This window comes from Anastrepha obliqua, chromosome 4 (assembly GCF_027943255.1).
Source record: "Anastrepha obliqua isolate idAnaObli1 chromosome 4, idAnaObli1_1.0, whole genome shotgun sequence".
Lineage (NCBI taxonomy): Eukaryota > Metazoa > Arthropoda > Insecta > Diptera > Tephritidae > Anastrepha > Anastrepha obliqua.
Genome location: NC_072895.1, coordinates 30,049,719 through 30,062,015, shown reverse-complemented (window position 1 = coordinate 30,062,015; position 12,297 = coordinate 30,049,719). Strand labels below are relative to the sequence as shown.

The 12,297-nt window shown below is 33.0% G+C and overlaps 1 protein-coding gene across 3 annotated transcripts; it reads right to left on the bottom strand.

Moving 5' to 3' along the window:
* Positions 1-5,432: 5,432 nt before the first annotated feature.
* Positions 5,433-11,757, bottom strand: LOC129244495 (galactose mutarotase-like). Of its 3 annotated transcripts, none has more exons than XM_054882144.1 (7): positions 11,218-11,757; positions 11,075-11,168; positions 10,627-11,000; positions 10,319-10,557; positions 5,989-6,082; positions 5,732-5,833; positions 5,433-5,661 (listed from the first exon to the last, which is right to left on the bottom strand). In XM_054882144.1, exons 1-7 carry the CDS (start codon positions 11,326-11,328, stop codon positions 5,569-5,571), a joined length of 1,107 nt encoding a protein of 368 aa, XP_054738119.1. In that variant the 5' UTR covers positions 11,329-11,757; the 3' UTR covers positions 5,433-5,568. The 3 variants fall into 3 exon arrangements, with proteins under 3 accessions (XP_054738119.1, XP_054738118.1, XP_054738120.1); XM_054882143.1 differs by having other exon boundaries at positions 5,732-5,851; positions 11,218-11,754; XM_054882145.1 differs by having other exon boundaries at positions 5,732-5,851; positions 11,075-11,178; positions 11,218-11,297.
* Positions 11,758-12,297: the final 540 nt, after the last annotated feature.

The window sequence follows — 12,297 nt, the reverse complement described above, 5'->3', positions numbered from 1 at the left end:
TGCAGCCCATTAAACTTTGGCACAATAATGTGTAAGTTTGAAGTGGCTCAAAAATCTCACTGAATGTTTTACATTTATTTATTGATGGTGTTGGGTTTTAAAAAAATTTTGAGCATTCGTTATATGGAGAAGATGCACAAGAACGTCAATAAAAAAATTGTCAAACAGTAACGCAATTTTTATGCCACTAGAAACTGGTAAGTCAATATCAAGACAAATACTTGATCACCTTTTGATTGTGACTTGAGTTTTAAGTTATTAAATACACCACCTTTTATTTTTGAATTTGTTATAAATTAGCTTTTGTGAATTTTAATGAATTTTTCTAAATTTATTATAAATTTATTTTTCTGATTTTTTTTTAATTTTTTATACTTAATTTTCTGAATTTTTCTGAATTTATATTTCTAAATATTTCTAAATATATTTTTCGAAATTTTTCTGAGTTTTTCTAGATTATTTTAAATTTTGTTTTCTGATTTGTTTTCTAAATTTATGATAAATTTATTTTTCTGAATTTTTCTAAACTTTTTTTTAAATTTATTATAAAGTTATTATTCTAAATTTTTCAAAATTTATTTTTCCGAATTTTTCGAATTTTTATTTTATTTATAAATTTATTTTTCCGAATTTTTTTTAAGTTTTTCAAAATTTAGTACATTTTTCTGAATTTATTTTTCTGATTTTTTCTAAATTTTTAAATTTATTATAGATTTTTTTTTTTTTTTTTGAATTTTTCTAAATTAATTTTTGCAAATTTTTCAAAATTTGTTTTTCTGAATGTTTCTAAATGTATTTTTCTAATTTTTCTGATTTTTCTAATTTTCCTAAATTTATTAACATTTATTTTTCTGAATTTTCCTAAATTTACTTTTCCGAATTTTTTTTTTGAATTTTTCTACAATATTTTTTGAAAATTTATTTTTCTGAATTTTTCTAAATTTTTTTAAATTTATTATAAATTTATTTTTTTGAATTTTTCTAAATTAATTTTTGCAAATTTTTCAAAATTTGTTTTTCTGAATGTTTCTAAATGGTTCTAAATGTATTTTTCTAATTTTTCTGATTTTTCTAATTTTCCTAAATTTATTAACATTTATTTTTCTGAATTTTCCTAAATTTACTTTTCCGAATTTTTTTTGAATTTTTCTATTTTTGGAAAATTTATTTTTCTGAATTTTTCTAAATTTTTTTAAATTTATTATAAATTTATCTTTTTTTTAATTTTTCTAAATTAATTTTTGGAAATTTTTCAAAATTTGTTTTTCTGAATGTTTCTAAATGGTTCTAAATGTATTTTTCTAACTTTTCTGATTTTTCTAATTTTCCTAAATTTATTAACATTTATTTTTCTGAATTTTTTCTAAATTTATTTTTCCGAATTTTTTTTTAATTTTTCTATTTTTTGAAAATTTATTTTTCTGAATTTTTCTAAATTTTTTTAAATTTATTATAAATTTATTTTTGTGAATTATTCTTAATTTATTTTTCCATATTTTTTAAAATTTGTTTTTTGAATTTTTCTAAATGGTTATACATTTTTCCAAATTTATTTTTCTGAATTTTTCTAAACTTATTTTTTCAAAATTTATTTTTTTGATATTTTATGAATATTTTCAAATTCATTTTTTTTACTTTATTTTTCTGAATTTTTATAAATTTATCATAAATTAATTTTTCTTCCAAAGTTTTTTCCTGAATTTTTGTGATTTTTTCTAAATTTACTATAATTTGTTTTTCTGAGTTTTTCCAAATTTTCTTTTCCAGATTTTTCTATTTTTTTTTGGAATTTTTATGAATTTTTCAAAATTTATTTCTCTGAATTTTTCTAAATTTGTTATGAATTTATTTTTCTGAATTTTTATGAATTTATCTAAATTTATTAAAAATTTATTTTTTCGAGTCTTTCTAAATTTACTTTTCCAAATTTTTCAAAATTTTTTTTTCTGAATTTTTATGATGTTCTCTAAATTTATTTTTCCAGGTTTTTCAAAATTTATTTTTCTGAATTTTTTTAAATTTGTTTTTCTGAATTTATTTGAAAACTGTCATAGCTTAAGTACTTTTTTTCCCACCAGCTTTTCGGGTTGTGTTGTAGTTTTCATTGGGGGTGACAAACAATGTAGTACCATGCGGTATTCGTCAAAATCCAAGGGGAAACTCGTCATATGCACAGATTTCTCACACCCATAATATCAGAATCCTATGGATACCAGCACATTCATGTATCAACGGCAATACAATCGCTGATACTACTACCAAGGCTATGGGCATTGCTCCTACCATCACATCAAATCTCATATGAAAAAATGATGTTTATCGACTCGTACAGCAGCAGAGGTAAACCAAACTAGTAGTTGACTGGTTTCATTAGAGCCGTCACTACACCTGGATCAATTCTAATCGCACGAAGCCAAGTTACCTATCATCCCTCTAATCTAACTATGTATAATACGCCGCCCTACACTCGCCTACGCATTGGTCACAGTGTAAGTACTAACGTCCAAAGGAGGCAACCAAGCCTGTGTCTATTTTGTAATTCTCCAGTCTACTGCACTTATTAGCCTTCTGCCCTGGGCTGGATGGACAAAGACATCAGACCTACTAATTAATCCTTCCGTTTCCAACATCTCCAAATCCATAAATGTCTGGAGGATTCCGACTAGTCAGCGCAATGTGTGCACAAATCTTGTTAGAGATGACTAAAATAATAAATAAACATTTTTGCATGAAAATAGTAGATGCCTCTTTCCAAATTTTTCAAAATTTTCTTCGCTAGTCATTTGAGCATCGCATTTTTCACAACTCTAAAAATTGCAGTTAAGCGAAAGGTTGTGCATTTCAATTGACAACTTTTTTTCTTCATAAATACGGTAACTGAGAATTCAAAATTATAGGCCACATCGAGCAGAACAAAGCCATAACAGCAAAAGCGTTCAGCTAAATCAGTTATTGGACTTAATTAGTGCATTTTAAGTATTGGTGTGGATATTTTCAATGTACACAAACAAATTAATATTATCTCACTAATTGATGGAAAAGACACACCTCGATGTTGTTCTAAAATGAAACATGTGAAAATTTTTATTCTTGTTTCTCTATTTTTATTCAAGGTATGGCTCTTTACAGTTATATGTGAAAAATTACATCGTTTAAATGTCCACCACTACCGCGTCTACAGGTAAAATCCGCCAAACAGTAGCGATCGATTCATGAATGCCTAAATGTTGACAACGTCATGATATCGATTTTGAAGGTTGTTTAACAACACTTTGCTCTAGAGCAACAATATTCTAAACAGAACGTCCAGTTTTTGGTCTGCCAGTTCTTTTTCTGTCATCGATAGAACCAAATTTTTGACATTTTTTCATCCATTTGCCTAGAACTACAACCGATGTTCGGTATTGGCCGCTCCCAAAATGATGCGCAAATCGCCTCTGCATTGCGCACGTCAGACTGTCACCGACTTGGTCTTTCCAATGTAGATGAGGATGTCCTTTTCTGCGGGTTCCACCAGTGCATTTCGAAAAGAGCACCCTCTTTGCACTCACTTAACGTGACCCAGCTAGCGCAGCCGCTGAATTTTAATGCGCTTCACTACGCCGATGTTGGCGTGCACCTCGTACAGCTCTTGGGTCCATCTTTTTCGATATGATACATATCACGCAAATCGGACTATAGATTTTGCGGAGAAATTTTTCTCTCGAAATTTCCTAATAACCGTCCTTCGGTGATCGTCAATGTCCAGGACTCAATGACCAGCGTCATACAGAAGATCGGGGAGATGAGTGATTAAAAAGCTTTTTTTCATGCGTCGATAGAGGGACCTGCCTACTCAGCCCAAAGTAACACCTATTGGCAAGTGTAGACTTACGCGTAGACTTTTTGGCTGGTGACACAAGGTATTTTGTCTTGCCCTCACTTACCGCGATACGCACTCAACGGAATTCTTTTTCAAGAATAGAGAAAGTTGCACTGATTGCCCGCTGATTAATGCCAACAATGTCGATGTAATCAGCGAGCAGCATGCCACTTTCATAGAAAATAATGCCGGAGAAATCGATTTGGTGGTGCGAATAATTTTCTCCATCATCAAATTGAAAAAATTGCATTATAAAGCATCGCCTTGTCTGAAACCCCGCTTCGTCTCAAATGGCTCAGAAAGATCTTTGCCGAACGAACTGTACAAGTTAACAAGCTGTTATAATTTCTATGTCGATTTGCACAAAACCATGTAAGATCTAATTTGCTGAATGTCTTATAGTAGATAGAATGCAAATGAAGATGAAAAAAAAATTTTAGTTTTATAGTACTCTGGAGCCTTGATGACTTTAGGGAGAAGTGTCTACTAGGATTTGTTCGATTGTTAGGTCTGGTAGAGCTTTACAAAAGCGCAAAAGTTAAGGGCTCTCGCTTTAGAGGCTTCAAAAAATCGATTTTTTTCGTGGATTTTTTTGGGAAGGAAAGAAATATTCGATTGCAACGAAACTTTCAGGTTTTATTGTTATATATTTCAGCAGTCTTTTGAAATTTTTTCATTAAAATATATGTCATATTATGTGTGCATGTGTCTTATGCGTTGTAGTGCTGTGTGTAGCTTTGGCGTGACTTAATCAAATACAGAAGACTTTTGTCATTTCGAGTTTGGTTATTTGGACGATTTTAGGTCATTTCTGGTGTTCAATCTATTTCAGTTTATATTTCAGTACCAGGAAAACATTAGTTGCAATTGGTTTGCTTGTTTCTGAAAGTAATGATTTTTGAGGAAAATCTTTATGTCATTGTCGTTCAGGCTTTGTTCTAAAACTAATGGGGCATTGGAAGCTAATTTAACTACCTCATCTGCGCGCTCATTTCCGATTATATTTAAGTGGCTGTGTTGTTGTCAGAATTTAATAATTTTCAAATCGTCAGCTTTGAAATTTGATCTTATCAAAATTCAATGATTATACCAAGAAGCTTCATTCTGAACATTTTGGTACACCCCTTTCATCTTTGTGTATTAGTGCCATTAAGTACTGGAGAGGTTGGTTAGGTTATGGAGAGTCATAATTTGCGCAAAAGAAAATTTAAACACTTGAAAAGATGCCGCTAATGTGCCATTGCTTGCATTTAAATTTACCGAGATTAATAATCGCTAAAATGTGAAGAGAAATAAATATTTCTATGAATTCCAAACCTCAATCCATAAAACCTTCCTTTATTAATTTGTAATTTAAATGCTACCAAACTGACAAAAATATTTGTGGTTAACCAAAAAATGGCTGGAATTCGTTTTAATAAATTGAACATCGCAGTAAAATTCATTAATTATTTTGTATATGTATATGTATGTATGTGTGTATGTGTGTATTATTCATAATATTTGAAAAAAACTGAACATGGGGAAAACAAAATATAATAACTAAATTTAGTTAAAAGAAAAAAACACGTTTTTACTGTTTAAATAAAAGTAGGTATTTATTTTGGTTTCAATCTATTTCGTTCACTATTTTAGTTTCACAATTGCATTTGCTATGCCTTCAGTTAGTCTATTGCAATTAGGTTTCGTGACTGAGGTTCTGAGCTTTACTCGCAGTTGGGATCGTAAACGCCAAACCTGAATATGCAGACATGTTGGTACGTCTCGCCGGGTCTCAGTATAACCGAAGGGAAGTTTTCCTAAAAATATAATGCAAATTTGTATATTTTTCCATTGCCACAAAATAATAATTACGTAAAATGTACTCACATGATTCACAGCATCCGGGAACCAATGCGTCTCCATGCAGAATGAGCCATGCTTCTCATACAGACTGTTTCCCTTGCCGACGATCATGGGCTGGTCGGATTTCTGTTTACCCTTTTTCTTCTTTAGTATTTAATATTTCAATATGGCAATGTTAGTTGATGAGTTATGAGCAGCGAAATGGCAGGTGGGTTAGGAAATTAAAGGGAATTGCGAGGGGTGATGTGTAGCAAATGCGTGTATAAAAATATGATACTAACCTCCAAGTCGGGCATGTTGTGCGCAGTGTAGAAGTGCATACAGGGTTGATTGCTTGAAATTTCCATGCAGCGGCCGCTCGGAGGGTGGAAGGCTCTGAACGGAGAAAATTAGGAAAGGTTTAAGCAACCGATATAGCCAGTAATAACCAATACAAGCAGTGGACTAATTTTTTTACTGGTTTACAGTAAAAATGCGGGTCGATTCTTATGTAGGGATATGAAAAAGATTTTGATTTATATGTAGAAAATATTGCTCGCAAAAAAATAGTTTTCAAAAATCAACGTCCTATTGCAGTCATTTAACTGTTAACTATTAAACTGCCGTATCGAAATTTTTCTACAAATTCTATTTAAAAAGTTTGATATTTCGATAAAAAATGTTTGATTTTTTTTTTAATTTGCGCAGTGTTTGAAACTATAATTGATACGGTCCCAGAGGAGTATGAACTATATTTTCATAAAAAAATATTAAAATTAAATTTTTATTGTAAGCCAAACTGTTGAGAAAGCAATTGAATTTAACAAGCCGGTCGATATGTGTTTCGTAGATCTTAGAAAAACGTACGGAAAAAAATGTACCTTGAAATATAGTAGCGCTAACATTAAATACTCACAACAACACAATTATTCAGACAAATGGTACAAAATTAAATCTGACACCTTTTGCTTCGGGTATTCGACAAGGCGAAAGCCTAAGCCCAATGCTGCTAAATGTTATTATGGATGCGATTAACAAGAAAGTACGAGAACTGATTCCTGGGTATAGATTGGGCAGCAAAAATATTGAAATAATATGCGATGCTGGTGATGCGGTGATTTTATCAGAAATCGAAGATAACTTTCAGCGACTTCTGTTTGAGTTTGAAAAAGCGGCTGGTAAATTTAATATGGAAATCTCAGCTAAAAAACCAAATCTATGGCAATACCCAGAGAACTTCTCCGATGTAAACTCGCCGTGTATGGCAGACTCATTGAACAGGTGCTTGAATTCAACTACCTTGGAACGCTTATACTCGTAACCAGTAAGAAAAACACAAAAAATAAGCGAAAATCCAAGTTACTAAAGCGGCAGCCGCATTTCTTCTTCCATTTTTTTTTAATAATTTGTTTTGTTATTTGTTTAATACTTATATTTATTTTCAATTTTAGATTTTTTATTTTTTTAATTTTTTATTTCTTTTTATTATTTATTTATGCATTTTTTTAATTTTGTTTATCTTTAAGTATATTTATATATCATTAGTTTTTGTTTATTGAGGCATTTTTTATTTTTTTTAATTAGTATTTATTTTTATTTATTTTTTATTAATTTTATTATGATTTTTTTTTTGTCATTCAACAAAGACACAAAAAATAAGCGAAAATTAAAGTTACCAAAGCGGCAGCCACATTTCTTCTTCCCCAAACTAATACATAAATTTAAAAAAAATGTTCTTATTTAAAATATTATTATCGCTAACTATGAGGGAATTATATGTCTACTCGGATAATCAGGGAGCTCTGAAATCGTTAGAGTCAGCAAAACACTCGTCGATAGCGTTAGTTGAATGCCACAAATTATTATGCGAAGTATCGCAATATATTATAATAAAATATACCTAATCTTGGTGCCAGGCCATGGAACTATAGAAGGTAATTAAAAGCAAATGAGCTTGCAAGAAGAGGTACAACACGAAATATTCACCCAGATAATGTACTAATACCGATTCCCTTAGCTATGTGCAAATTATTAATGGATAGGCACTCTAGCAATGCTGCTAATGCCCGTTGGAGGCAATCATCCTTTTGCCACCTAAGCAGGCAAACTTGGCCAGAATGGAGCCACGGCCAGTATATGAAAAGCGCGATAGAGGTACTAAGAGAACATTTCCTAATTGGAAAACATGCAAATAGACTGGGGGTACCACATAATGAGTTTTGTCAAAGCTGTAAAGATACTGAAGAGAGAAACCGTGGAACACCTCCTGTGCATTGGCCTATGCAAAAAAAAATTTCCAATCTCGGATTCGAATTTATTGATACCATGGAAGCGGTCCACAACGAGGGTTGCCGAAATTAACGAAATTCATTCAATCCACAGCTTGATACAGAGAAAACTCAGGAGTGTAAAGGACGAACTCCAGTAGTATCTCAATATACCACTATTCAGGCCCAAGTGTGTCGAATGACAGCCACTAAACCTACCCTAGTCATGACAAGGAAAAAACACACAAGAACATAATGACAAAAAAACTATAAGTAAGAGTAAAAGTTATAAACTAAGAGTAAATCTCCAATTAACTGAACTTTTCTGTTCACTGTTACGAAAAATAAATAACTTATATTAACAGTGGACAAGAAAAGGGCCATATAAACGAGGCGTTTGCCATCAGGTCACTCAAAAGCAAAACAAAAATTAAAAATAAAAAAATAAAAAATTTAAATTGCTCCATTGACTAATACTAACTTTTTTTGAACTCCTGCATTAAATAAATTAAATAACAATGGCACTGGGAATTACCGACAAGCTTAAACAATTTCCTTTTTTTTTGTTAATTTTAATCAAGGCGAATCTATTAAAGGTGGTATTGGCAAATCAGCTGATGTTTTTTTATTCTTTCGCCGTATCCATACGGCTGTCAGTTCAGAATGAGACAAGGCGAATTCATTATTTGTTTTCTACCAAGGCACATTTATGGAAGGTGGTGGCACTAGATCAACTAAAGGGTGATTTTTTAGCCATTATCTTTTTAAACAGTTGGTTTAAACAGCTGACGCACGATTCGTGCTTTGTTTCACTGTCAAACTTCTTCAGTTTGGTCTATAGTTTAACCATGGTCTTACAAGAACAACGCTTGCAAATCATTGAAATTTATTATAAAAATGCGTGTTCTGTTAAGAAAGTTTAAGATCCACTTTTTTATCGAAAAATTGTGTTCAGCGACGAAGCTCATTTTTGGATCAATGGGTAAGTAAATAGGCAGAATTGTTGATTTTGGAGTGAAGATCAGCCAGAAGAATTGCAAGAGCTATCAATGTATCCAGAAAAGGTCACAGTTTGGTGCGCTTTACGGGCTGGAGGTATCATTGGACCGTACTTCTTCAAAGATGATGCGAATCGTAACGTAACTGTGAATGGTGAGCGCGAGAGGCGAGTTCGGTGAACACTTTATTTCACCTTCGGGACCTGTCAATTGGCCACTCAAATCGTGCGATATAAGCCTTTAGATTTTTGTGGGGCTATGTTAAAGCTCATGTCTTGTCAGAGAGACCTGCTTCAATTAACGCATTGGAAGACAACATTAAAGCATTTATATGTAAGATTCGCCTTGTTTCATTCTGTGATGACAGCCGCATGGTCACGGCGAAAGGAAAAAACAAATCAGTTGATTTACCAACACCACATTTAATAGACTGGCCTTGTTTTCAACTTTGTCAATACTTGGTTTTGACAATCAAACGCGCAAAACATTGTTGTTGGTCTAGTGCCAGCACCTCTAATGAAAGCGCCTTGATTTGAATGATTCTTAATGAAAATATTTTTCATTTTCTTACAAAAACCACATAAATTAAATATTAAAACTTGAAGCAAGTTAAAAAAATATTTTTTTTATGTAAAATTTCACACTTTTTAATCAGATTAAAAAAAAATCAAGTACGCATTTTCAAAGCTTATTGAATTTTGGTCTAATAAAGCGCAAGCTTGAAGTGGCTTTGAACATCGCGTTGATGTAAAAAATTTTTTTTTGTTATCGGCTTGTGCCTTTGCTCTTTGCAATAAATTTGTTATGTGAAAGAAAACTAAACAACGTCAGTAAAAAAACAAAAGAAAACTATAAACTGTTTTTTTTAATCAACGCAATGTTTGAGCCCCTTCAAGTTTGCACTTTGTTATCACAAAATTCAGTGGACTATGCACCGGCATGTCTAATATTTTTCTACAAATTGCTATTAACAGTTTGCAGTTTTGATAAAAAGTTGTTGAATTTTTTTTTCTTTAATTTGCTTTTAGTTTTAAAAACATTCAACCACTCATCATAGACTCAACAACCGAAAAGCGAAATGAATCCTATTTAGAGCGCAGTTTTGCATGTTATTTTTTCGTTCTAAGTGCTTCCATGCACTCTGGTGATGTAGTAAATCAGTCCCTTCTGCCATGACTAGTTCACAAATTCATAGTGGACTGATGAATGCCAATTGAAATGTACTCGTACTATACACACACGAGCTACTGGCTTTCCTATAGCGTGACTTGGTTGCTAGGCTCAAAAATTTAATTCAATGAACGATATCAAAGGAGAGCGCCACAGAATTGGGCGATAGAATTGGACTCCTAAATGCAATTACTTACTTAGCTTGCTTTTCTATACACCCAGGTGTATATTTCAGCACGTAATTGTGATCGTATCCCTTAGCGATGCCGGCAATTTTCTTCAGCCCTTCACCCACATTCGTCCACTTCCGCACATCCAATGGGTGATTATCCAAGCAAATAAATTTGCCATTAGGCACAGTATCTTCATCCATATCTGTGATGCACTCAGCCTTAATTTTGACGATATGTTCCGACATGCCTTGCTTGCCGGAATTCTTAAGAAACAAATAGAGCACATAAACCTCGCCTTCATCAGACTTCATTTATATTCAGTAGCTACTCACATGGCCCGCCAAATTGAAGTATGCGTGATTAGTCATATTGACCGGTGTCGGCTTGCTGGTGGTTGCTTCCAAGCAGAAACGCATACAATTATCGTCGGTGATGGTGTAAGTGGCGGTAGTCACCACTTCACCGGGGAAGCCCTCATGACCATCGGGCGAAACGAACTTGAAAACAACACCATCCGGTCGCACATGATCCACCTCCCATATGACCTTGCTGAAGCCATGAGTGCCACCATGCAACATGTGCTTTCCTAAGAAATTTTTAGTGACCTCATACCGTTTGCCATCGAGCTCAAAATTTCCATTGCCGACGCGACTACAAACACGTCCCACTGTACAGCCGATGTAGGGATTATTTGTGGTCAAGTAGCCTGCATGGGAAACGCGGACATGTTGGATATTTATATAATTACAAAAATAGCAGCCGTTGACAACCAAAACTCACCTTCAATATTATCGAAGCCCTGCGTGATGTCGTCAACCATGCCATGCGAATCGGGCACCTTTAGTGATGTGATTGTGGCACCGAAGGTTATCAACTAAAAGCGGCTATCAATAATTTCGAAGCTTGTCTTTCATTCGACTTACCTGCATCGACATCCGGCGATCGTTGGTGATGGTGAAACGCCTGATCACCTCCTCCTTCTTAGTTAGAGGATTAGTTGTGGTGCCGAAAGTATCCTCCGTCACGCAAACCATTTTGTCACTAAATTACTTAAAATTTTGCTTCTTTAACACGGCTACAGGGGATTTTGCTGATTTTTGTTTGTTTTATTTTCTTGTACTATATAGATACATGTATGTATGTATGTATGCAGTTAAAATATTGATTTTTTTTTTTGCGAAAATATTCGCCCTTCAGGCGATACTTTTCTGGAAATCGGCTCTAATTGAAAACTTGATATTTTTCGTTGGTTGTCATCTGTTTATTTGACTGATTTTTTACACAATAAATTATTTTCTGAAGCGAAAGTATATAAAGTAGTTTTCAGCTGAGCTGCTAGAACTACATTGCTTGCGCTTATCAACGCTGTTTGGCTGTTTGTGTTTCAACCGCTGCGCGTCTTTCAATTCACATTCAACGCCGCTGTTAGATGTTAGAGATGCGATAAGGTTAGCTGAGCGCCCAATCACTCATACGCTGACGTGCACAACACTTTTAAATTTCCACTTGTAGTGTTGTTGCTTTATATACGAATATACGAGCGCTTGCTAAATATGCACTTGCGTTCGTTATACAATGTTTTTATACTCTAAATATAAAGACCCATTAGGAAATTCTACCAGCTCTGCATCGGTGCAGTTCCAGTGAGCACGGAACCATGACTAGTCCACGCTTTTTCTATGCTTTCCATTTCAATATTTAAATTAAGTGATTAGTTAAGTGACTATTTAAAGGTGGGTATTTATTTATTCATTCATTTAGTAAATTTGGAAATACGAGGTTTCTTACAGGCTACTTAGAACTTACACCATTTGTAACAATTTATTTATAATTTTACATATTTCGTAATTCTGCAACATATTTCATAACTAATTAAAAAATGCATTGCGTGACAATTTCAACTTATCCATATTTAGATGGCGGAAAATCAAAAGCCGGCAAAATTGAAATCTTGTTAAACTCATTCAATGTTCAAATCAAAGGTGATTTCAAGGCATAAACAG

Excerpts from the sequence above, each read along its gene's own strand:
- LOC129244495 (XM_054882143.1), bottom strand. The coding sequence starts at position 11,328 with ATGGTTTGCGTGACGGAGGATACTTTCGGCACCACAACTAATCCTCTA. Across the intron at positions 10,558-10,626 it reads ACTTCAATTTGGCGGGCCAT|AATTCCGGCAAGCAAGGCAT; the intron begins GTGAGTAGCTAC and ends TTGTTTCTTAAG. Across the intron at positions 5,662-5,731 it reads TCCCGGATGCTGTGAATCAT|GAAAACTTCCCTTCGGTTAT; the intron begins GTGAGTACATTT and ends TTATATTTTTAG.